This window comes from Mesoplodon densirostris, chromosome 1 (genome assembly GCF_025265405.1).
Source record: "Mesoplodon densirostris isolate mMesDen1 chromosome 1, mMesDen1 primary haplotype, whole genome shotgun sequence".
NCBI classification, from domain to species: Eukaryota; Metazoa; Chordata; class Mammalia; order Artiodactyla; family Ziphiidae; genus Mesoplodon; species Mesoplodon densirostris.
Window position 1 is genome coordinate 105,965,824 of NC_082661.1, and position 26,411 is coordinate 105,992,234.

At 43.2% G+C, this 26,411-nt stretch overlaps 1 protein-coding gene across 6 annotated transcripts in view; it reads right to left on the bottom strand.

Annotated features, from left to right (window-relative positions):
- FAM193A (family with sequence similarity 193 member A) overlaps window positions 1–26,411 on the bottom strand; it is a 176,575-nt gene that overhangs the window by 103,288 nt on the left and 46,876 nt on the right. For 2 of the 6 annotated variants that reach the window (XM_060106859.1, XM_060106847.1), the window contains exon 2: window positions 38–283. The exons of 1 other annotated variant lie outside the window; for it this stretch is intronic. In XM_060106859.1, the coding sequence (XP_059962842.1) occupies window positions 38–265 (228 nt within the window). In that variant the 5' untranslated portion in view covers window positions 266–283. Of the gene's footprint in view, window positions 1–4; window positions 284–26,411 lie in introns of those variants that run through there. 3 more of the 6 variants (XM_060106823.1, XM_060106832.1, XM_060106841.1) reach the window with 2 other exon arrangements.

The window sequence follows — 26,411 nt, forward strand, 5'->3', positions numbered from 1 at the left end:
TCACCGGCCGGTCCGCTCCTCTGGGCCGGGCACTCACCGCCGGCGGGTCGAGGCTGCCGCGCCGCTCCTCCTTCTCCACGGTGCGCCGGCAGTCCGGGCACACCCACAGAGGCAGGTGCAGCACGCTGTTGCCCTTGGGCGCCATGGACAGGGCCAGCTTGCTTGCAGTCTTTACTCCACTCTCTAAGAACGAAGAGTCTTTCCGCTCGCTTCTGCACAGAAGACAGTAATCCCCAGCGGGGTAGGGTGGTGTTCTATGATTCATGCCAAAATTAAAAGGAGTCTGGAACAGAAAAAAAATTTGTATTTTCAAAACATGAGCCCAAGAAGGGTCATCTGCACCGTAGAGAAATCATCCTGAAAATCCTGAAGACAGGTTCGAGAGAGGGACACCTGGGCAACAGGTGAGCAGGGAAGCCAGAGTACACATGGGATGGAGCTGTCAGGACCCCCAGGTCTCTCTCCCATCTGGAGTGCCCCTACCGTGAACCCATCAGACGGGAAGGTGCACCAGGACCCATGCCAAGCCTATTCTGGCTGGAACGTTGCCCAGATGCCCCCCCCAGCCCTGCCCAGCCAGCAGCCCAGCTCTTCCCTCAGCCCATGGCGCTCTCCCTGTCTTCTTGTACTCAGGCTCGCACAGGCCATTGGCTGTGCTTGTTACCTGGAATACGTATAAGCATGTACACGACTGGTGCCACAGCTGACAGAGTGCTCTTAAATGGGCCCCAGGCTCCATTATCAAAGCCTGGAATGACCAGGTATCAGGTGCTTAAACAAGGGGGCTGAATGGATAAATGAACAAATGAGTGATTAAAAGAATGAATAAAGGGACTTCCCTGGTGGCGCAGTGCTTAGGAATCCGCCTGCCAATGCAGGGGACACAGGTTCAATCCCTGGTCCAGGAAGATCCCACATGCCACAGAGCAACTGAGCCCGCGCGTGCCACAACTACTGAGCCTGAGCTCTACAGCCCACAAGCCACAACTACTGAAGCCTGCATGCCCTAGAGCCCACGTGCCGCAACTACTGAACCCGTGTGCTGCAACTACTGAGGCCTGTGCGCCTGGAGCCCACGCTCCGCAACAAGAGAAGCCACTGCAATGAGAAGCCTGCGCACTGCAATGAGGAGTGGCCCCCGCTCGCCGCAACTAGAGAGAGCCCGCGCATAGCAACGAAGACCCAACACAGCCAAAAATAAATAAAATTTTTTAAAAAAAGAATGAGTGACGGCACCACTAAGACGCCAAAGACTTGCACGTATATTCTTACCTGCTTTCATAAACCAGTGATCAAAACTGCTTACACCTGTCACATCCACAGGGTTCCCCGGATTTAACCAAACCCAGCTCAGCAGCCATCTGAATGTCTGGGGTGCAAGGGGAGAGAACTGAGTACTATCTCCCATGGAAGTAGCTGTCTTTCTCTGTCCCAACAAATCCAAGAAGCCTGTCACCAACAGAACAGCTACAGCCTTCAAACCTCTCTAGGCCGCCTTGCTTACCCAGAGCAGGAGATGATGGGCCCCAAGGTTAGAAAGGTCCCCGAACAGAAATCATAATGCTAAGAGCCAGAACTGTCTTGCGAGCACCCAGTTCATTATCCATTCATCTGTCTGTCTGTCCATCCGTCCATCCATCTAGTGTTTACCAGAAGCCCACCGTGTGCCAAGGCACTGGCCCAGGCACTGAAGACACAGTGGTAAATAAAACAAAAATCCTGCCGTTAGGGAGGTAATTCTTGTCAAACACAAGGAGAAAGTAAAAAATACAGAACATTAGACAGTGGTAACTGAGAAGGAGAGAAAGAGCAAGAAAAAGTGTCTGGGGCCGGGGACGATACCCTTCATTCACTGTGGCCATCAAGGGCCTCCTTGAGGAGACCTCTGAAGTGCGGGGCTGGTGGAAGCCATACAGACACCTGAAAGCAAGCGCAGAGGCCCCGGGGCAGAGATGGAGGGGAAAGGGAGCAGGGAGCCAGGCATGGCCTGGCCTCACTCGTGTCCTAACGGGGAGACAGGACGTGTGTGGAGAAGAGATGCGATGGCGGAAAGGAAGGGGCCCAGGAGACCGGGGTGAAGCCGCTGTGAAGGCAGAGCCCACAGGACGGCTGTGGAGCCCGACGTCAGGGGAGAGGAGAGAGGCCAGATAGCCCCACAGACTGTGGACTGCGCGTGTGGAACAGCTCCGAGGTGAGGAGGACTCGGCCGTAGGTATCTGAAACAGACTGCATGCCAGGCATCCTTACAGGTCAGATGACTGGGTCCTGCTGGTCCCAGAGGGACACCAGACAAGCACAGACAGAACCAGCTGACGTCCCATGGCAGGATGAAGGCCGGAGGCTGAAGCTCGGGCCCTGTGAGGGGCTGAAGATTGCTCAGAAGGGGATGGCGTGACCCAATTTTCATCTTACAGGGAAAACCTGTTGTGGACTCTGAGGAGGTGACCACACGTGAGGCAGTTCCAGGTGCAGGCGGCCCTGGAGGAGCAGAGCGGTCAGACTCGGGGGCTCACCCTCCCGGGCAGTGGACCCACCAGCAACAGGGGACAGGCTGCAGCGGTGGAAGGAGCAAGGGTTGGCTTTGGCCACTGTGCGGTCAAAGTGTGCATCAGCCACCCGGACAACATGGAGCACGACACCCGCTGGAGTAGCCACCGGAGGGGTGCAGCTGGATATGCAATTTGGGGTCTGTAAAGCCAGAGCCAGACGGGATGATCCACGGAGGGCGTGCAGCCAGTGTCCTGAACGGAGGTCAAACTTCTCGATTCTCGACCACTATGCTCAAGAAGGAAGCGAGTCCTCTCAGGGAGGTGAAGCTCTACTCTGCGAACCTCTTTCAGACAAAGCAAGTGACACGCTCACACAACAGCAAAGCCTGACTAAACCTCAAGCTAACCACATACTAGTGCTTGCCACATGGTCACTCTCCCGTGATTAAACGTGAGGGACAAGTCTGTCATACAGAGTGAAGTAAGTCAGAAAGAGAAAGACAAATACCGTATGCTAACACATATATATGGAATTTAAGAAAAAAAATGTCATGAAGAACCTAGGGGTAAAACAGGAATAAAGACACAGACCTACTTGAGAATGGACTTGAGGATATGGGGAGGGGGAAGGGTAAACTGCGACAAAGCGAAAGAGAGGCATAGACATATATACACTACCAAACGTAAGGTAGATAGCTAGTGGGAAGCAGCCGCATAGCACAGGGAGATCAGCTCGGTGCTCTGTGACCGCCTGGAGGGGTGGGATAGGGAGGGTGGGAGGGAGGAAGACGCAAGAGGGAAGGGATGTGGGAACAGATGTATATGTATGACTGATTCACTTTGTTATAAAGCAGAAACTAATAAAATAAATAAATAAATAAATAAATAATAAAAGCAGCAAAAATATCAAACACACACACACACACAAAAAAAAAACGTGAGGGACAAATATAAGTCCCACTGGTTCTCGTAAAAACATTTTACAGCTGCACTGAAGTATAACTGAGGAACAATAAGCTGAAAAGATCTAAAGTGTGGGACGTGAATAGTTAGGACACGTGAACACACGCATGAAACCATGCGACAACCAAGATAACAGACATCATCCTAACCCCCAAGGTTCCAGGAGGCCCTCTGCTCTCTCTTTCTCCCCGCTGCCTCTTCCCTCCACCCTTCAGAGGCCACCACTGGACTGAGTTCTGTCTCTGCAGATTACTGGGCAACTTCTAGAATTGTTTATAAATGATGTCACACAACATATTCTCTTCTGTCTGGCTTCTTTCACTGAGTATCATTACCTGGTAGTCCATTGTGTGGGTGAGCCACAGCTTGCTCATCCATTCTTTTTTTCCCCCCTTAATTTTTATTTATTTATTTATTTTGCTTACCCATTCTACTGTTTGGAAGCATTCAGGTTATTTCCAGTTTTCAGCTATTACAAATAATAGTGGCTATGAACATTCATGTATAAATCTTGCTGTGAACACATGTTTTTGTTTCTCTTGCATAAATACCAAGGAATAGAATGACTGGGTTGTCTAACTTTTAAGAAAATGCCAGGACTTCCCTGGCGGTTCAGTGGTTAGGACTCCATGCTTTCACTGTCAAGGGCCTGGGTTCAATCCCTGGTCGGGGAACTGAGATCCCACATGCCACGTGGTGCAGCCAAAAAAAAAAAAATAAGTAGAAGAAATTGCCAAACTTCTCCCAAAGAGCAGTGTTAAAGAGTTCCGGTTAACCTATATCCTCATCAATAAGTTTTTAAATTGTAGCCACTGTAATGAGTGTATAGTATTGTCTCAATGTGGTTTCCCTAATAACACGTTAAATATCTTTTCACAGGCTTATGCAGTATCTATTCAAACTTTTGGCCTGGCTCAAGGTTTATCAATTTTATTATTCTTAAAATAATCAGCTTTTGGTTTCATGGATTTTTCCATATTAAAAATTTTTCTTTCACTGACTTTTGCTTTTATGTTATTATTTCATTTCTTTGAGTTACTTTGGGTATAAGTGGCTCCTTCATCTTCTATTTTCTTAAGGTGGAAGCATAGGTCATCAAGCCCTTTCTCTTGCATAAAAAGGTGGTTAATGCTGTAAACTTCCCTAGTAAGCACTGCTTTGGCAGCATTTTACAAGTTCTGATGTGTTCTCATTCTCATTCAGTTCAAAATACTTTCTAATTTCCCTCTTGATTTCTTCTTTGACTCATGGGTTGTTTAAAGTGTGGTTTAGTTTCCAAATATTCGTAGTTTTCTAAATATCTTTCTGTTACTGATTTTTTTGTGTGTGTGTGTGGTACGCAGGCCTCTCACTGTTGTGGCCTCTCCCGTTGTGGAGCACAGGCTCCGGACGCGCAGGCTCAGCGGCCATGGCTCACGGGCCCAGCCGCTCCGCAGCATGTGGGATCTTCCCGGACCGGGGCACGAACCCGTGTCCCCTGCTTCGGCAGGCGGACTGTCAACCACTGCGCCACCAGGGAAGCCCCTATTACTGATTTTTTAAAATATAATTCCACTGCAGTCAGAGAGGATATTCTGTACTATTTTAATTATATCAAATTTATCAATACTTTTTTATGGCCCAGAATATGGTCTATTTTAGTAAATGTTCAATGTTTATGTAAAAGAATGTGTATGTATGCTGCTGTTGTTGGGTAGAGTGTACTATAAATGTCTGTTTGGTCATGTTGGCCAATGGTGTCATTCAAGTCTTCTATAACTTCACTGATTTTCTATTTACCTTTTCTATCAGTTATTGAGAGGGATATTAAAATCTCCAAACACAACTGTGATTTGTCTATTTTTCCTTGAAGTTCTATCAATTTTTCCTCCATATATTGTGAAGCTTCGTTATTAGGTTCAAAAATGTTCAGGACTATTATGTCCTCTTGACGAACTGACCCCTGTATCAGTATGACGTGAATGTTTTTACCACGGTAACATTCTTTATCCTTTGCTCCTGTATTGATTTGTCTGACACTAGTACAGCCACCCCAGCTTTCTTTTCACATAAGCAATGCATATCTTTCTTTATAACCTTTTTTTTTGGCTGCACCACAGGGTATGTGGGATCTTAGTTCCCCGACAAGGGATCAAACCTGTGCCCCCTGCAATGGAAGCTCGGAGTCTTAACCACTGGACCGCCAGGGAAGTCTATCTATGACTTAACTTTTAGCTTACCTGAGTCTTTATATTTAAAGCAAGTTACCTGCAGAAAGCATACAGTTTCTTGTTTTTGTTCCAATCTCACAATCTTTTAAAACTGGGATATTTAGACCATTTACATTGAATACAATTACTGATATGATTGGGTTTTTTTAATCTACCATCTTATTCTTTATTTTCCTATTGATTCATTTTTTTGTTTCCTTTTTCTTCTTTTTTAGCCTTAAAAATTTGAATTTTTTGTGATCCTATTTTATCTCTTTTGTTGGCTTGTGAGCTATATACCTCTTTTCTTTTTGAATTGGCTGCTTTAGTGTGTACAGTATACATTTTACCTTGTCACAATCAGCGATCAAATAAAACTTTATCACAAAACATATAACCACCTTACGTTTCCCATCTCCTGGTCTTCTTTATGCTATTGCTGTCATACCTTTTACCTCTACCTAAAAGCCCCATTAACTCATTGTTATTTTTGCTCCAGACAAAAAATTATATTTTAAAGTAATTAAAAAAAATTTACCCATATATTTACAATTTCCGGTGCTCTTCATTTGCTTGTAAAGATTCAGATTTCCATCTGGTGTCATTTTTCTTCTGCCTGAGGACTTCCTTTAACATTTCCTGTGATGAAGATCCCCTGGTCATGAATTCTTTCAGCTATTTATGTATGAAAAATCTTGATCTCATTTTCTTTTTTTTTTCATTTTCATTTTTGAAACATTTTTGCTGGTTTAGAATTCTAGGTTATGTTCTTCTTCCTTTTACTATGTTAAAGCTGTCCTCCTTCTATCCTCTGGCTTGTACTATTTCCCATGAGAAGTCTGCTATTAGTCTTATCGCTGAAGTTTTCTTTTAATCACTATTTTCAGCATTATAAAATTATGATGTGACTGGGTGCAGTTTTCTTCATGTTTCTTGTGCTTGAGGCTTTTTGAACTTCTTGGATTTGTGGCTTAGATTTTTCATCAAACTTGAACATTTTTCAGCCATTATTCCTTTAAATATATAAAATTTTATTCCTCATCCCCACTCTTTCTTTCTTTCTTTCAACATACATATAGTGTGCTGTCTGAAGTTGTTTCACAACTCACTGATGCTCTGTTCTTTATAATTTTTTTTTTTTTTTTTGTGGTACGCAGGCCTCGCACTGTTGTGGCCTCTCCCGTTGCGGAGCACAGGCTCCGGACGCGCAGGCTCAGTGGCCATGGATCACAGGGCCAGCTGCTCTGCGGCATGTGGGATCTTCCTGGACCGGGGCATGAACCCGTGTCCCCTGCATCGGTAGGTGGACTCTCAATCACTGTGCCACCAGGGAAGCCCTGTTCTTTTTAATTTTTAAAAAATTTCAATCTTCACCTCCCTCATGGTTCTTTTTGGGTAGTTTCTATTGTTAGCTCTTCAAATTCACTAATCTTTTCTTCTACAGTGTCTAATCTGTTGCTAATCTTCACATAATGTATTTTTTATCACAGACTGCAGTTTGCAACTCAAGATGTTCATCTGGGTTTTCTTTTATTCTATGTTTCTTCTTAACACATTCATGCTTTCCTCTATCTTCTTGAATGTGGAGGACATTCAGTAGCAATATAGCAATAACAACTGTCGTTATCTAGTAATTCTATTGTATGTGTCATTTCTGAGTCTGTTTCTATTAATTGATTTTGCTCCTCATTGTGGACTGTATTTGCTTGCTTCTTTATTTGCCTGGTAAGTTTTGACTAGTTAGGTGCTAGGTATTATTTTATTCCTTCAAATATTTCTGAGCTTTGTTGTGGGCCATGGTTAGGTTATTTGGGAAGAGTCTGGTTCTTTGAAGGCTCACTTGTAAGCTTTGGGAGGCAGGATCAGAGCACCTTTAATCTTCCCCACTACTGAGGCAATACCATTGGGAGCACACACTGACTGCTGGGAACACTAACTACTTGGGGCCCTATATGAGCTCCAAGGATTGTTCTACTACTCACTTCCAGGGTTCTTTTCCTGTGCTCAGAGTTTCCACATATGCATGTGCTTATCAGTACCCACGTGAAGATTGGAGGGGAACCCCATGTGTCTCCAGAGCTCTACTGTTCTCTTTGCAGCTCTCTCTCTTCTCTGGTATTCTGCCCTGCAGATTCACTCTGGCCTCCCCAAATTCTCCACTCGGTCTCCTCGACTCTGTTTGGGCTACTCCTCCTTCCTCCTCGAACCATGGCCTGCAAACTCTTTCCAGGTAGTAAGTTTGGCCAATCCTAGGGCTCACCTAGCTTATCTTCTTCACTCAGGGATCACGGTCCTGCACTGTCTATTGTCCAATGTTGGAAAACTGGGATGTTTATGTCCTTCATTTAGTTAAGGTAGGAGGATAAATCCAATGCAATTACACTGATCAAAATATCAATTTAAAAAAATGTACCAGAATGAACATAACCAAACAAGCGCTTTCCCCCAAATCCTACACACACAGAGAAAATATATTTACACAAATATATAAAATATATATATATTAAAGTAAGGGACTAAGGTAACCAAGAAATTTTTCCCTAAGAGCATGTAAATATTCCTAAAATGGTCACACTGCTGAAAAAACTTGAAAATGCACTACTACTGAGTCCCTACACCTATGATGTAAAATATTTTACCCTTTCTGAGTAAACTGATTTTCTACTCTCAGGTAAAAGCTACCATTTGTGGCCAGCATTTGTGTGTACCAAATCACAAGTATTCACTTTCTTACTAAGCTTATACTCTAGCTCTGAAAGTAATTTCCAAAAGAAATTCCAAATTCAACATGAAAAACTCAGACTTACTTTTTAAAGACCTTACAGGTAAACTTCTTATAGACAAAAAGAAAACATGGCATTTTAGGGCATTAAAGACACTAAAAAGCCACAGCTTCGCAGGTGATAATGGCACATCTCAGATCACACAGCCAGTGAGGGCTAAAGCCAGGACTCGCCTGTACACAACACACAAATGTGTCTGTTTTCATTGCATTATCATCTCCTGCCTAGAACATGACACGATTATCTCCTCCTGACTGATCCCCAGCATCCAGGTCTGTCTGCCTTCCACACATCCTTTGCCCCTTGCAGAGCGACCTTACACACTGCACATGTGACCAGAACATTCCTCTGCTTTGAACCCTCCAGCAGCTCCTACCACCGAAAAGGATCAAGGATGATCACTGAGTTTCTGCCTCATTACCCAGATGAAATTCCTTCCAATTCTACTGGGTGGGCCAAAAGGTTCCTTCAGTTTTTTCCATAAGATGGCTCTAGTAGCACTTAGTTGTCTTTAACTTCATTCAAAACGTTGTTAGACTATGTGACAGCTGTCATATCAGCATGCATTTAAAAAAAAAGACTTATCAAAACTGGTGAATTTTTGTGTAGCTATTTTAATACTGAAGATGAAAGACAAAAGCAACATTTTTGGCATATTATGCTTTATTATTTCAAGAAAGGTAAAAATGCCAACTGAAACGCAAAGAAAGATTTGTGCGGTGTATGGAGAAGGTGCTGTGACTGATCAAATGTGTCAAAAGTGGTCTGTGAAGTTTCATGCTGGAGATTTCTTGCTGGACGATGCTCCACAGTCAGGTAAACCAGTTGAAGTTGATAGCGATCAAATCGAAACATTAATTGAGAACAACCAACATTATACCATGTGGGTGATAGCCAACATACTCAAAATATCCAAATCAAGCACTGAAAATCATCTGCACCAGCTTGGTTATGTTCATCACTTTGATGTTTGGGTTCCACATAAGTTAAGCAAAAAAACCCTTCTTGACAGTACTTCCACATGCAATTCTCTACCTAAACATAATGAAAATGTTCCATTTTTAAAACAAATTGTGACAGGTGATGAAAAGTGGATACTGTACAACAATGTGGAATGGAAGAGATTGTGGGGCAGGCGAAATGAATCACCACCAACCACACCAAAGGCCGGTCTTCATCCAAAGACGGTGATGTTGTGTATATGGTGGGATTGCAAGGGAGTCCTTTATTATGAGCTCCTTCCGGAAAACCAATGATTAATTCCAAGGAGTACTACTCCCACTTAGACCAACTGAAAACAGCACTCGATGAAAAGGATACAGAATTAGTCAACAGAAAATGCATAATCTTTCATCAGGGTAATGCAAGACCACATGTTCCTTTGATGACCAGGCAAAAACTGTTACAGCTTGGCTGGGAAGTTCTGATTCATCCGCCTTATTCACCAGACATTGCACCTTCAGATTTCCATTTATTTTGGTCTCTACAAAATTCTCTTAATGGAAAAAATTTCAATTCCCTGGAAGACTGTAAAAGGTACCTGGAACAGTTCTTTGCTCAAAATGATAAAAAGTTTTGGGAAGATGCAATTATGAAGTTGCCTGAAAAATGGCAGAAGGTAGTGGAACAAAAGGGTGAATACGTTGTTCAATAAAGTTCTTGGTGAAAATGAAAAGTGTGTCTCCTGTTTTTACTTAAAATCCAAAGGCACTTTTTGGCCAACCCAATACATCCCTGCCCCATTCAACTATGGGGCTTTAGTACATGCCATTTCCCACCCCAAAACACCAATCCCCCCTCCTTTAACCAGGCAACTGTTAGGCATCCTTTCGAACCCCACTGTGGTATCCTTCTTTTTCTGTGAATCCCAGTCTCCTCCAACATGCTCCCTCCTCAGCCAATACAAGCCACCACATAGCTAATCACTCCAACTCCTGTAAACCTTTATACTTACACAGGTTTTCTTATACTTTCACATGTCCATCTTCTCATTAGACATTAAGTCCCATAAAGCACCCAGAATACAGAAGGCATCTAATAAATACTCACTGAAGGAACTGAAACTACTCCAAATCAGTAATTCACATTTTGTCTTCCCTATTTCAACTACAATTTACTACTCCAAATCAGTAATTCACATTTTGTCTTCCCTATTTCAACTACAATTTTCTTTCCTTATTTCACACACAATCTTTTATTAGCTGCCTGTGCTGAAGTCCAGGGATGACTCCATGTGTGGTCAATCCTTTCTGCTGCTTTCCTGAATTCAGCTTTCCCGAAGCACATGCAAATGCCTTGAGCAAGTGGCACTGCTTGGGAAATAATTACTAACATTAATACTTAAGTTCCCTTCTAACTGGTTACAAAAAAACTGTTAACAGAACCATACCATGAGTTAGGTGCAAAATTACCTTAAGTATTTAATGCTTTGTAATTTATAATTTATGCAATCTTACAGAGTAAATATTTAGCAATTTATAGATTTCAAAGTTGTTCCCTTTAAATTCAATAAAATTCAATAAACATTAATTATTGATTCCATATTATTACATTATTATAGCATCCTTCTTATAGTTAATGTGAAAATGAGTTTTCTTTAGGATTTTTCATTTCAGTTTTTATGTTAAAAAAAAATACAGAAAGCCTAGAGAAAACTGCAACCATTTTTTCTTACTGCTGCAAGTTAACTTCCTGAATTGGCCCAGCTATTAACCACCAGTGGGTCTACAGAAGTAAATAGGGTGGTTCTGTGAACTAATGAGGCAAAGTGGTATTTGCTATCTGCCAAAACCATGGTTATAGAAAATGATTTTATGCACGTAACTGTTATTAACATGGCTTTCCTTTACAAATGTAGTTATGTTTAAGTCTAGTAAACAATGTAATTACTGTTATGTTTTTCTTTTTTTTTTTAAGAATGGATCATTTTTATTTTATATTTTTTGGCTGCGGGGCATGTGGGATCTTAGTTCCCTGATCTGCATCCCCTGCATTGGAAGCATGGAATTTTAACCACTGGACCACCAGGGAAGTCCCTACTGTATGTTTTGATGCTACTTATCTGGAAGAAAATAAATGTCTAAGTAAGCCTCAGGACAGCAGGACAAGTTTAGTATCACTCACTGCTCCTTCATCTGATGGCTCAGCAATTCACCCATTCAAATATTTACAAAATACTTCAGGTCTCTGCATTCAAGTTCCACATGGCAAAAGAGAAACATAACTTGAATTTATTAATAGCAGCAAATCAGACAGTTAAAAGACTTACAGCTCTGGAAATATGTATTTCTTACATTTCTCTTCACCAGTCTTTAAAATACAACTAATCTACTACAGTCAAATGAAAAATTGATTATCAGAGTACTACTAACTTCTCAGACTGCAGTCTGCATCCCCTTATAAATCTGAAGGTACCTGAAAATCACAGCAGCCAGTCATTTTGTATAGGGTGTTAACAGTCTTTACAACAATACATCAGAAGGGAGGGGAAAAAAAACACATAAATAGAACAGAGACTGGGGAAGGCTTTTGGTCAGTTCCTAAATGGGTCAGCCACATTTGAAAACTGAGTGACCTGGAGTAATTCCAAAGGTAGCCACTCACATGTTGGTGAACTCCAAGTCATCAACATGGCCCCGCTGACATGAGCAGAGAGGCCAGGGCCGGTCCCCTTCATCCACCCCTCCCCACCACCATCACCACCACTCACTTGGCCACAGGGAGGCAGTTGGCTCAAGGACAACCAAACCAGAGGCTGGCCAGGGACCTTAAGTACTGATGCCCACAGATGGTGCCTGCTTTTTGCAGGACCCTCTACTGCCGTAATACAGAATTGATAATGCTGAGTCAGCCTCCAGGGTTGTTACTAAAATTGTTATGGTCCAGGGACTTCCCTGGTGGCACAGTGGTTAAGACTCTGCACTCCCAATGCAGGGGGCCCAGGTTCAATCCCTAGTCAGGGTACTAGATCCCACATGCCGCAACTAAAGATCCCGCATGCTACAACGAAGATCCCGAGTGCCACAACTAAGACCCAGAGCAGCCAAATAAATAAATAAATTCAAAAAACTGTTATGGTCCAAAAAATTCACAAGGCTGGGAGATGAGTTAGGGCGAGGGGCACAGGAACGGCCACCAGAGGGTTAAGAGTGTTAAGGGAACAGGGCGGGGTGCCTTTGGGCAGGAGCTCGAGAGAATGGGGAGCAAAGATGCAGACACCCAGCTCAGGGAAGGTGGAGCAGAGACTTACACATGAACCACGGGCAGGGCGCACACGTGGGCAGCAAGAGTAGGCGGGCTGGGCTCTGGGTCCCCATACAGACTGGGTGTGTCTGCTTCAACAGGGGATCCTGGCCAGGTGAGTAGGCGCCTGCCAAAACATTTGGTCTCCTTCAGTTTTGGAACAAGGGGAAACTCTGAAAACATTTATTGAAGATTACAAGGACTCTTGGTGCTAGAGAGAGTGAAGGAAGATGGGTATACTCCACACAGCTGACGGTGGCATGAAGGTGCAACAACCTTTCTGGAAAAACCACTTGGCAGTACGTTTCCACAGGCTCCCAGCCGTCTACCTGCACCTGTGCCCTCAGGCATGCCTACGCTACACGCGCCTCCTCACCTAGGTGAAGCCTTCTGCGCAGGCACCAGACCCTGCCAGCTGCCTGAGGACTCTGTTCCACTAATCGTCCCCTCTCTTCTTTAAATCAACGATTTTTCCTTCTTTCCTGCATTGTTTCCATTAGGATAAACAAAACACCCTCCTCTTAACCTCACTTCCACCTCCTGCTACTAACTGCCTATCTTTTCCTTCGTTTTCAGGAAAACTCCTTCAGAGCTCTCCACCCCAGCTCTGTCTAAGAGAAATATAATGCAAGTCACAAACGTGAGCCATGTAATAAGTTAAAAACAACAACACAGGTAAAAACAACAAGATGATAACACTCCACACTGGTCAGTATGGCCAAAATCCAGGACACTGACAACACCAAATGCTGGCTGGCGAGGGTGTGGAGCAGCAGGGACCCTCATCACTGCCGGTGGGAACACAGAATGGTGCAGCCACGTTAGAGGACAGTTTGGTGGTTTCTTACAAAATTGAACATACTCTCACCATACAACCCTGCAACTGTGCTCCTCAGAATTTACCCAAATGAAATGAAAACTCGCATCCACACAAAAACCTACACACAGATGTTTATAACAGTTTTACTCATAGTTGCCAGAACTTGGAAGCAACCAAGGTGTCCTTCAGAAGGTGAATGGATACATAAACTGTGGTACCTCCAGATAACGGAATAGTATTCAGTGCTAAAGAGAAATGAGCTATCAAGCCATGAAAAGACATGGAGGAACCTTCCATGCATATCACGAAGTGAAAAGGCTACAGACTGCATGTTTCCAACTATATGACATTCTGGAAAAGTCAAAACTATGGAGACTGTGAAAAGATAAGTGATCGGCAGGGATTGCGGGGGACAGAGGGTGCACAGGCAGAACACAGAGGATTTTTAGGGCAGTGAAACAACTCTTTGTGACACTGTAAAGATGGACACATGGAAAATCCGGACTTTGGGTGATGATGATGTGCCGGTGTAGGTTCACTGACTGTGACAAACCATGGTGGGGACACTGACACTGAGAGGCTGTGCATATGTGAGGATATATGGGAACTTTCTGTACTTCCTGCTCAATTTTTCTGTGAACCTGAAACTGCTCTAAAAAAAAAAAAGTCTATTAAACACCCCCCCCAAAAAACACAGGTGAATTCTAGTCAGATTTTATTTAACTCAATATATGCGCAACATTATCACATCGAAGGTAACCAACATAAAGTGAGATATTTTATATTCTTTCTTCATGCTAGGTCTTCAGTACGTGGGGGTATATTCGCACTTAAAGCACATGTCAAGTGCTCGATGGCCCCACGCGGCCAGGTGCACCTGTGCTGAAAGGTGTGGTCCACGCTCACCCTCCAACCGTCTCCTTCCGGGAGGGCTCTTGCTACCCACCAATCTTCCAGCATCACATTGGACTCCATCGACATAAGACACATGAGCTCACCTCCTCCTATCTGATATTCTTTCTTCGACTGGCCTCCCAGCTGTCACACCCTCTTGGTTTTTCTGAGAACCCACTCCAAGCCCAGAGGCTGTGCCCCTAAGCAGAGATGGCAGATGCGCTTCTCCGGACGGGATTCCTAACTGCAGGGTCAGTCCCAGCCCACCTCCTCGCTCTCTCTTCAGAGTTTGCGCCTCGTTTCCCTTCCCTCCCTGGTAACTTTCAAGGGAGAATAGAGAAGAGAAGCCTTTTCCTCAAGTCCTCAGGGGTCTACAAATGGTGCCGTGGATCGGGAGGTGCAGGAGGGGGGCCCACAGAATGCCCGCTTCAAGTCCCAGCTACATCTCAATGAGTGTCAGACAAAAAGCAAACTTTCCTCAAAAGGGGAGTTCTAGAAGCTGAAAGGGCTAGCCCGCTGGTGACATAACGAGTCCTCGAGCTCAACGCCCTCCTGCCAGGAGGCGGCCACCTCCCCTGTTCAGTCAGGATCAAGACACCACCTCCTGTGAGGAGCGGCACTGCGGCACCGGAGGGGACAGTGGACAGGGGCCAGGGGCAGGTCTCCAGAGGACAGCATCGCGCGGACAGCATTGCACCTGCACCCGGTAGGCCTGACCTCAGCCCGCGAGTCCCCCCGCGTGGACCCCAAGCCCACAGAGAACGACGTCTCCCACTGCCGACAGGGCACACAGGCCACCTGCACCTGTGGCTCCCAGGCTCAGGGAACAAACTCCACGGATTGACAAGCAGTGACAACCGGTAAGGGCCATCAGGTGAGGAATGGGAAACCAACCTTCCCACAGGCAAGAAGGGTCACCACATCCTTACCTGAGGCCTGAGGCACAGACATTTTTGCATATAGAGTGAAAAGCTAGTATATCAGAATTTCTAGAAATGTACTGTATTTCATTTTCAGTATTTTCCTAACTATAATCTCATATTTTGATTGAAAAACACAGACTGTATTTCCTTTAACTATATGCTTAAGCATTTTTTCTGGCATTAAGTATGAGATACACGAGGTTATACATAAAATTGTACCTAAGACATACAATGCTCACTATTATACAAAACAATAAAAAGTTTAATAAAAATCTACTCCAAAGAACTTTTGAAATCTGTTTTTAACCCTAACGATCTCATCTCAGTTACTAGTAATAGCTTATTTCGAAAAGAGCAGTTATCATCTCACACCTGTTAGAATGGTCATCAACAAAAGACAAGAAATAGCCAGTGCTGGCGAGGCTGTGGAGAAAGGGGAGCCCTCCTGCACCGTTGGTGGGAATGTAAACTGGTGCCGCCACTACAGAAAACAGTATGGAAGGTCCTCAAAAAACTAAAAATAGAGCTACCATATGATCCAGCAATCCCATTTCTGGGTATTCATCTGAAGAAAACGAAAACGCTAACTCAAAAAGATATACGCATCCCCATGTTCACTGCGTTATTATTTACAATAGCCAAGAAAGTTATGGAACAACCTAAGTGTCCACCAATAGATGAATAAAAAAGATGTGTATATACATATATATCTGTATCCACACAAACAATGAAATATTACTCAGACATAAAAAAGAATGAAACCTTGCCATTACAGACAACATGGATGGACCCTGAAGGCATTATGCTAAATGAAGATTACATCAGAGAAGGACCAATAGTGTATGATCTCATTCATATGTGGGATCTAAAACAAACAAACAAAATCAAGCTCATTCATACAGAGAACATATTGGTGGCTGCCAGAGGTGGGGGGGTTAGAGGATGGACAAAATGAGTGAAGGGAGTACAAACTTCCAGTTGTAAAATAAGCAAGTCATGGGGATGTAACGTACAGCACAGCAACTAGTTAATAATACTTGCATATTCAAAAGTTACTACAGTACATATGAAAAGTGCTCATCACAGGAAAAAAGTTCTGTAACTGTGTGTGGTGACGGATGTTAACCAGACTTATTGTGGTGATCACTTTACAACATACACAAATATCCAGTCATTATGCTGTACACAGGAAACTAACATAATGTTGTCATTATACCTGAAAAAAAATTTTAAGAGCAAAATCAAAAGAAATATTAGATAGCTTTAAGATAATCGCCAAACTAACACAACACTAGAGGTGCACATCCAACTTAGTAGCCACCAGCCACAGCTGGCTACAGAGCACTTGAAATGTGACAAGTTCAAACTGAGATGTGCCAAAGTATAAAATGCATGCCAGATTTCACAGACTTAGCATGAAGAAAGGAAGTAAATTCTTTAGTAATCATTTTTATACTGATTCTATGTTGAAATAATCTTGTGGCTACTTGGGCCACAAGTAATAGATACTAATAAAATTGATTATACCCGTTTCTTTTTACTTTTATAATATGGTTACTGAAAAATTTCCAATTACGTATGTGGCTTACATTCCATTTCTATCAGGCAGTACTGGGTTGGAGTGTCACTACTCCTCTCTTTTCCCATCTTCTATGAGTGCTAATAAAGAATAAAATATCCAACACTGGGTACAGAAGGAAAGGAAGCCACAGGAATAATTAATTTACAAACAGGAAGAAGAACAGCTAGAAAATCAGAAGTTGACTACAGCCGACAATAACTCTATATACCATGTTTGTTTTAAACCCCAAAGTCTTTTAACACAGAACCGTAAAACTTCTGTAAAACATAAGGTTTTTTCATAAATACCAAACTTAGACAAAATGTCTGCAACACAGAGGCAACGGGCCAATGTCCTAAATATGTGCAGCAGCTTCCAATCACCCCAATAGCCCTATACTACTGCTAGTGTAATTATCATCCCCATTTCACTGAGAAGGAAACTAAGGCATGGAGTTTATGAGACTTGCTCAAGCTATTAAGTATCAGAGCAAGGATTCAAAACCAGGCAAACTGGCTCCAGACCACTGGAGGGTGTGCTGGGGTCACTTCCTGGGCGAGGCAGCTTATTGGATGAAGGTCACCTTCCCAGAGAGAATGCAGCTGTGAACCCTAAGGCTCACCTTAGCTGGGACACGGACACCCCAACCAGGTAAAGGAGGCTGAGCCTAAGCGGGCACCAAAGTCAAACACACATACATTAGAGAAGATCAACAAAGCCAAAAGCTGTTTCTTTGAAAAGACCAACAAAATGGACAAATACTGGTAAGAATCATTAAGGGAAAAGTACAAAACACCGAAGTCGAAAATGAAAAAGACATCATTACAGACCAAACGATCACTTAAAATAATAATAAGGATATTACCAGCATCTTTAGGTGAAACTTTAGGTGAGAGTTTGATGAAGTGCTCGAAGAATTCCTAGAAAATATAACTTTCCAAAATAGATAAATAGAAACTAGAGCGATACTATAATTATTAAATAAACTCAAACATATGTAACTACAAGCCTAGATGGCTTACACCAAAAATTGAGAAAGAAAGAAATCTAATTTTAGACAAACTATTGCAGATGATAGAAAAGAGTACACACTAAAAATTAACTATAATCTGTATACCAGAATCTGACAAAGAGAAAGGAAAATCCTAGCTTACTCTCACTCATGAAAATAGATGAAAAATTCTAAAGGAATTTATGAGCAAACCAAATCTAGTAATATGCAGAAAAGGATATTACTATTACCAAATGGGTTTACCCAAGAATGCAAAGTTAGTTTAATACTAAGCTGATTTTCTAATTACTCTGTCATATTACAGAATAAAAGACAAGTAACATGTAATTAAAACAGATGCAAAAAAGGCTTTTGATAGTATCAAACATCCGTTCATTAGTAAAAAGCATTCGTAGGAAATCAGGAATATAAGGTAACTTTCTTAAACTGATAAAGGCTGTCTTAAAAAAAAAAACCCTATTAACACTAAACACAGTTAAAGATGAAACAATGAAAGTATTCCTCTTGAGATCAGGAATGAGATGACGGTACCTACGATTGTCATTTCTATTCAGCATTATAACAGAGATCCCAGCCGGTATAGTAAGGTAAGAAAAAAAATAAAAGGACTAATGATTAGAAAGGGGGAAAAGAAGTGCCATTATTTGTAGATGATATTATTGTACACACAGAAAATCTATAAGGATGTAAAGATAAAAAAGGAGAATTAATTGTTTTCAAAGGTTGACTTTTTAAAAATTTCAGATACCACTTAATTATAACATCCAAAAGAGAAAACTCAAGCACTGCCCTCGCCCCCTTGGAAGCTTTGGCCATCATAGCTGGTGTGAATGAGTGGTGCTGAGGGGGAAGGACAGTCCTGGGTAGGATGCACCTGTCTGAGGTGCGCCAGGGCTGGGAATGTGGCTGGCAGTTGGAGACTGGTACACACAACAGGATTGAGTAAATAAGTAAACATGCTGAAGACAATGTAGCCAGGTTTTCCCTGTAGGAGAAGAGAGGTACAAATACAGAAAGGAGGAAGGTTAATAATAAACTCCAAGTGTTGGACTGGAATTGAAAAGATTCAGTGTGAACTCCTGGTTTCAATAGATTAAAAAACCTGCTGAGGGGGCTTCCCTGGTGGAGCAGTGGTTGAGAGTCCGCCTGCCGATGCAGGGGACACGGGTTCGTGCCCCGGTCCGGGAAGATCCCACATGCCGTGGAGTGGCTGGGCCTGTGAGCCATGGCCGCTGAGCCTGCGCGTCCGGAGCCTGTGCTCCACAATGGGAGAGGCCACAACAGTGAGAGGCCCGCGTACCACCAAAAAAAAACCTGATGAGGAGTGTGGGTGTACACACACACATACACATACATACACACACACCTACTTCCTAGCTCTTATACCTGTGAGAACATTTAGCACCCAAATTTTTACTTGTAAATACTACTGTCCATTAAAAGGAACCGGGGCTCCTTGATTGAATGGCTGATTTTAGGACTGTGGAAGAGAAAACTCAAGATGAGAATGGAACATCTGGTACAATAAAGTAAGGAAATATTCAAAGAACGATAAAGACATGTCAAAAGGATTCGGCAGCCAGCGTGAAGGGGCTCCCACTGACTAAATCTGATATATACTGAATAAAACAGGAAACCACACCAAAAAAAAAAAAACAAAAAACAAAAAACAAAAAAACAGGAAGCCATAAGTCCATACTTATACAGGGGATATACAAATAACAAGGAAGAAAGGAAAGTTCTAGCTCACTACAGAATGTCAATAAACGTAGAAGGAATAATGGAATTAGAAGATCACCATTTGGCTACCACTGAACTAATGGATTCAGCCAAGAATTATCAATGGATGATGCTAAATTAGAGGGAAAAAGTCTGATGAGAAACAGGATATTTATGGTAAAGTATTTCTCTACAAAGACATATTAATTACTTATTATTAGTAAGTACAAAATATTACTAATTAACTTTTACAATGAAAAAGCTAGTCAGACACCACCTTAACCACGTGATAAGAGTTACCACCACCTGTAACAGAACAAATCAATGTCACAAACTCCTAAGATGATGTGCTGCAAAGAATACAGCATGACTTGCGTGGAATTCCCATCAAAATGCAAAATTTCAGTCCAATCATGAGGAAACATCAAATATACCCAAATTGAGGGTCATTTACAAAGTGTGTGGCCTGTTCTCATAAAAAATGTCAAGGTCATAAAGGACAAGAAAAGACGGAAAAACTCTTCCAGATTCAAAGGAGACTAAAAAATATGGCAACTAAATGCAATGAGTGATCTTGGAACTTATTCTGGACTACAAAGGAAAGGAGAGAAGCAAAGGTCTTTTGTTTGTTTTTGCTTTTAAGAACATATTTTGGACAAATGGCAAAATCTTAATAGAGGGCTTCCCTGGTGGCGCAGTGGTTGAGAGTCCGCCTGCCGATGCAGGGGACACGGGTTCGTGCCCCGGTCCGGGAAGATCCCACATGCCGCGGAGCGGCTGGGCCCGTGAGCCATGGTCGCTGAGCCTGCACGTCCGGAGCCTGTGCTCCGCAACGGGAGAGGCCACAGCAGTGAGAAGCCCGCGTACCGCAAAAATAAATAAATAAACTTCAAAAAAAAAAAAAATCTTAATAGAAACTTTGGGTGAGATGCTAATACTGTAATAAAGCTAATTTTCTGATTTTGATAGGTATACAATATATGCGGAAAAGAGTGTCTTTGTTTTTAGGAAATACATACTGAGGAGTAATAGGCATTATGGTTGCCATTTTTCTTCAAGTAGTTCAGAAAAAAATTAAAAGATATATGTGGGGGAGGAAGGAGAGAAAGAAAAGAAGGGGGAGAGAGGAGAGAAAGAAACAGAGACAGAATAATAAAGCAAATGTGATAAAATGTCAAAAAACTAGGGAACTGGGGTCAAGGGTATATAAAAGTTTTGTACTATTTTTGTACTTTTCTATAAATTTGAAATTATTTCTAAGTTAAATCATTTAAAAAGTTATCAAGCACCAAAGGATAAATCTAAAGCAAGAGAGAAACCATACATACAGAGAAGATTATAAACCTTTATTGAGAAAAGATGTCCCAAATAAATGGAGAAAAATACACAGATTAAAAAAACTCAAGGTGACAACGTCAACATTCCTCAGAATGATCTATATATGCAATGCAATCTGAATCAAAATCCAAACAAATTTTCATGTGGTAATTGAGAAAGAGTCTAAAATTTATATGGAAATACAAAGGGCCAAGAGTAAGCCAGCACTCTAGAAGTGTAAGGAGGACTACTGAGACTTACCAAGAAGCTGTAGTAACTGAGAGTGTGGTGCTGGCCCAAGGACAGACAGAGGAAGGAACAATACAAAACCAAGGTACATATGGACTCTAAAACTATAACAGAGATTGCATTCCACAGCACTGGAAACAGTCTTTTTAAATCATGATGCTGGGACAACTAGATATCTAAATGGGGGAAAAAATTAAATTGAACCCCTATCTCACACCATACACAAAACTCAATTTCAGAATTATAGATCTGAATGTGAAAAATACTGGTATCCTCATGATCTCAGGTGAAGAAAAACATTTTAAAGCAAGATATCAAAAGCACTAAAACATAAAGGAAAAGATCAACAGATTCAACTCCTTAAAATTAAAACTTCTATTCAAAAGACAACAGTAAGAAAGTGAAGGACTTCCCTGGTGGCGCAGCGGTTAAGAATCCGCTTGCCAAAACAGGGGACACAGGTTCGATCCCTGGTCCAGGAAGATCCCACATGCCACAGAGCAACTAAGCCCGTGTGTCACAACTACTGAGCCTGCACTCTAGAGCCCATGAGACACAACTACTGAAGCCTGCGCACCTAGAGCCCGTGCTCCACAACAAGAGAAGCCACCACAATGAGAAGCCCGCACACCGCAACAAAGAGTAGCCCCCGCTCGCCACCACTATAGAAAGCCTGTGTGCAGCAACGAAACCCAACACAGCCAAAAATAAATAAATTTTTTTAAAAAGTGAAAAAGCAAGAAAAATATATACAACCCAATAGAAAAAAATAGGCAAAAGACCCAAACATCACAAAAAAGGAAACCCACATAGTCAATTAACATATAAAAAGGTAGGGCTTCCCTGGTGGCACAGTGGTTAAGAATCCGCCTACCAATGCAGGGGACATGGGTTCAAGCCCCGGTCTGGGAAGATCCCACATGCCATGGAGCAACTAAGCCCGTGCGCCACAACTACTGAGCCTGCGCTCTAGAGCCCACGAGCCACAACTACTGAGCCTGAGAGCCACAACTACTGAAGGCTGCGCACCTAGAGACTGTGCTCCACAACAAGAGAAGCCATCAAGATGAGAAGCCCGCACACCACAGCAAAGGGTAGCCCCCACTCGCCGCAACTAGAGAAAGCCCGCACTCAACAACAAAGATCCAACGCAGCCAAAAATAAATACATAAATTTATTTAAAAAACCAAAAACCTTGTTTAAACATATGGAAAGGTAAAATTTACAGTGAAACACCATCATAAACCAAGCAGAGTGGCTAAAATGAGAAACTGTGACAAAACCATATTTAGTCAAAAATATGAAACAATGGGAACTTACACACTGCTGGTGGAGTGGAAACATGTATAACCATGCTAGGAAATAAGCATTATATTAAGACTCTGAAAACACACATACACTATGACCCAGTAATTTCTCTTCTAAATATATATCCTTCCTGATATGAAGTCTTATATGAGCCAAAATACATGTACACGATTATTCATATGAGCTCCAAACTGGAAATAACCCAGATAAATTGTGGTCTGTTCATACAGTGAAACACTATTCAGCAATTAAAATGGACAAACTGTAGATCTGTTCAAAACAAAGATCTGTTCAAAACAAATCTTAAAAATATTGAGTAAAAGGAGCTATACACCAAAGACTACATGTAGTAAGCTTCCATTTATATAAAGTTCAAAAACAAAGACAAAAAATTCCTATAGTGCTTAGGAATGTATGTTTAGCGGCTACCCGTGAAAGGAAAGAAAGGGAACTGTAATCAGGATGTAGCCTTCGTGGGCTTTTGGAGTCCCCAAAATGTTCTATTTCTTTATCTGAATGGTGCTTATACCAGGGATCAAACTAAAATGATCTGCAGAGCTGTAAATTTTTGTATGCACTTTTATGATATTTAACGATAAAAAAGTTTTGAAAAAAGAGAAATAAATATTTGACAAAGGAACAAGGTAATCCCATGGGGAAAGGAGAGGCTTCCCAATAACTGATACACAACTGGATATCCATCTGAGGGGGACACCTCCAACCTTACCGCACACACCATACATAACAACTAACTTGAAATGAATAATAGACTTACACATGAAAGCTAAAATTATAAAACTTCAATAAGAAAACAAAGAATAAAATCTTCCTAATCTCAGAGTAGACAAAAATTTTTTCTACTTAAATTAGACAAGATTTCAACCTTGGGGTAAAGAAATTTGGGGGGACCCCTAAAGCACTAACCATACTTGATAAACTAGACTTCATCAAACTTAAAGACATCTGTTTCTCAAGACATGGTTCCTTCTGGCTTCAGCGCCAGGATGGAGACGGCCGGGAGGAACACTGCTCCCACCTGTACAATAAAAACCAACCAGCCTAACTTCAAATCCATGACTTTTTTTGGAACGTATCAGGAAACTAATGTCACAGAGCAAACTGCCCAAAACCTAAGTGCCTGCAAGAAAAGAGAACACACACTCACCCGAGGTAGATGCAACCACACACTGGTAAGAAGAGTTCATTGAGAACAGATGACATATTGGTGAAGGCTGAGTGCAGGCTGGCAGGACTATGTCTGAGGTCACAGAAGTTGGGGGAGTCTGTACCCTTCTGCAACCTCCCTGTGAAACCCACCGGACGGTAGCTGGAAAGATCTGCAAGAGCCCTAAGAAGCATCGAGCGTGGTGTACAACTGGGGAGGGGAGCAGCAGCCATGTGTGAAGGGCAAGAAATTCCACCCCGATCCTTCTCCATATCCACTAAACCCACAAAGGTAAAAGCCCTTCCCTGTACAGATCATACAGGGAAAGGCGTTGGTGAACACTCACTGCAAGCTGGGAAAGGAAAAAGGGGACTGGGGGAACTACTCCTGGAGAATGGGCCAGATTACACAGTGAGCCCACAACTACGGCCAAGGAAGGGCAGGAGAGCTGAGAGGGCTGTACCCCAAGACTCAGGGTCCCCATACACACCTAAGACTCAGCCTTACTCCAAATAAGGAGCCAGCACCACACCACTACCACACACGTCCAAGTCAAAAGCTTGAAGTAGGGAGTTCCCTGGTGGTCCAATGGTTAGGACTCCGTGCTCCCACTGCCAAGGGCACGGGTTCAATCCCTGGTCGGGGAACTAAGATCCCACAAGCCACAAGGCATGGCCAAAAATAACAAAAAAACAAAACTTACAAAAAGCTTCAAGTGGGACTTCCCTGGTGATGCAGTGGTTAAGAATCCGCCTGCCAATGCAAGGGATACAGGTTTGAGCCCTGGTCCAGGAAGATCCCACATGCCGCGGAGCAACTAAGCCCGTGCGCCTCAACTACTGAGCCTGTGCTCTAGAGCCTGTGAGCCAAAACTACTGAGCCCATGCACCTAGAGCCCGTGCTCTGCAACAAGAAAAGCCACTGCAGTGAGAAGTCTGCGCACCACAACGAAGAGTAGCCCCCGCTATCTGCAACTAGAGAAAGCCTGCGCACAGCAACGAAGGCCCAACGCAGCCAAAAATAAAAATAAATAAAATAAATAAATTTATTTTTAAAAAAAAGAATGCCCGCTCTAAGGCCAGACTGCCCAGTTTCACTTATTAGCATGTCAACATGGGTGTTACTTAACCTTTTGTCTCAGCTTCCTCATCTTCAAATACCTGCCTCACAGGCCTGCCATGAGGAGTGAGTGAGTGAATACAGGTAAGGTGCTCAGAGCCCCTACCTAGCACATAGTGAAGGAACACCACACGTTAGCTAGCGTCACACAGGAGCACAGAGGTCTGATCCTCGAGGGGGAGGTCACTGTCATCTGACCAAAGACTGTCAGACTGAATTTTGAAATATCACTGTGAACCAGGGAACTCCCTGTCACTTCAGCTCCAGGATGGAGACGGCTGTCACTGCTGAGGGCCTGGGTTCAAAACCTGGTCAGGGAACTGAGATGCCACAAGCCGCACAGTGTGGCCAATTAAAAAAAAAAAATCATTGTGAACCAGAGAGCTCAAAAACATTCCACCTAGGCACTGTATTCATATTCTCTCAAGATACATATATTTTTAATTACTCTGTTTTGGGAGTTAAGATACAATTAACTTTTTAAAATATTCACTGCGTTTACGTTTCTCTAAGTGAAAAGAAACTAGATGATCATGAGTTGAGAGCCCTGGAAGCACCCCCTCAGAAAGGCTGGCTCTTCTGGAAGCACGTGGTAAGGGCCTGGGGCCCTAGGACTGAGCACTACCCACTCAAACCCGTGCCTGAAAGGTCTGGGCCACGTTCCGTTGAAGAGCAATCATAATGGTGCAAAACGGGCTGCCAAGCAATCACCCAGTGTCTGTTCTCACCTGATGGTCTATGGTGAATGCAAGGAAAGGTAAATGCAAACAAAGTACATCACCAGAAATATACTGACAGAAATAAACCTCATGGTTAGAAAATAATCCCTTTTTCCTACACTCCTACTTCTTCTGTGCAGTACAGGCAGTATTTACTGAAGACGTACAAGGTGCTGGAGATGGCTCCAAAGACCATTCTATCCCCTAGCCCTTGGGAAAATGGCATGGGAATGAACTGTTCCAGGAAAATGAAAGCCAGGAGAAGAGGAGATGACTCATCAGGCCACACAGCTAAGTGCCGGGCACTGTGCTAAACGCACTCAGCTGCTTCCTCCCCTAACTGGTACAAGGACTCCAAAGGTAGGCACTATTACCTCACTCTGAAGTCCTTAAAGCTTAGGAACAGGACCATTAAGTAACCACACCTAACATCACAGAGCTAGGATTCAAATCCAGGCAGTCCAGGGGCTTCCCTGGTGGCGCAGTGGTTGAGAATCTGCCTGCCAATGCAGGGGACACGGGTTCGGGCCCTGGTCTGGGAGGATCCCACATGCCGTGGAGCAACTAGGCCCGTGAGCCACAACTGCTGAGCCTGCGCATCTGGAGCCTGTGCTCCGCAACGGGAGAGGCCGCAATAGTGAGAGGCTCGCTTACCGCGATGAAGAGTGGCCTCCGCTAGCCGCAATTGGAGAAAGCCCTTGCACAGAAACGAAGACCCAACACAGCCAAAATAAATAAATAAAAATTAAAAATGAATATCTGCGGGCTTCCCTGGTGGCGCAGTGGTTGAGAGTCCGCCTGCCGATGCAGGGGACACGGGTTTGTTCTCCGGTCTGGGAAAATCCCACATGCCGCGGAGCGGCTGGGTCCGTGCGCCATGGCCGCTGAGCCTGTGCATCCGGAGCCTGTGCTCCACAACGGGAGAGGCCACAGCAGTGA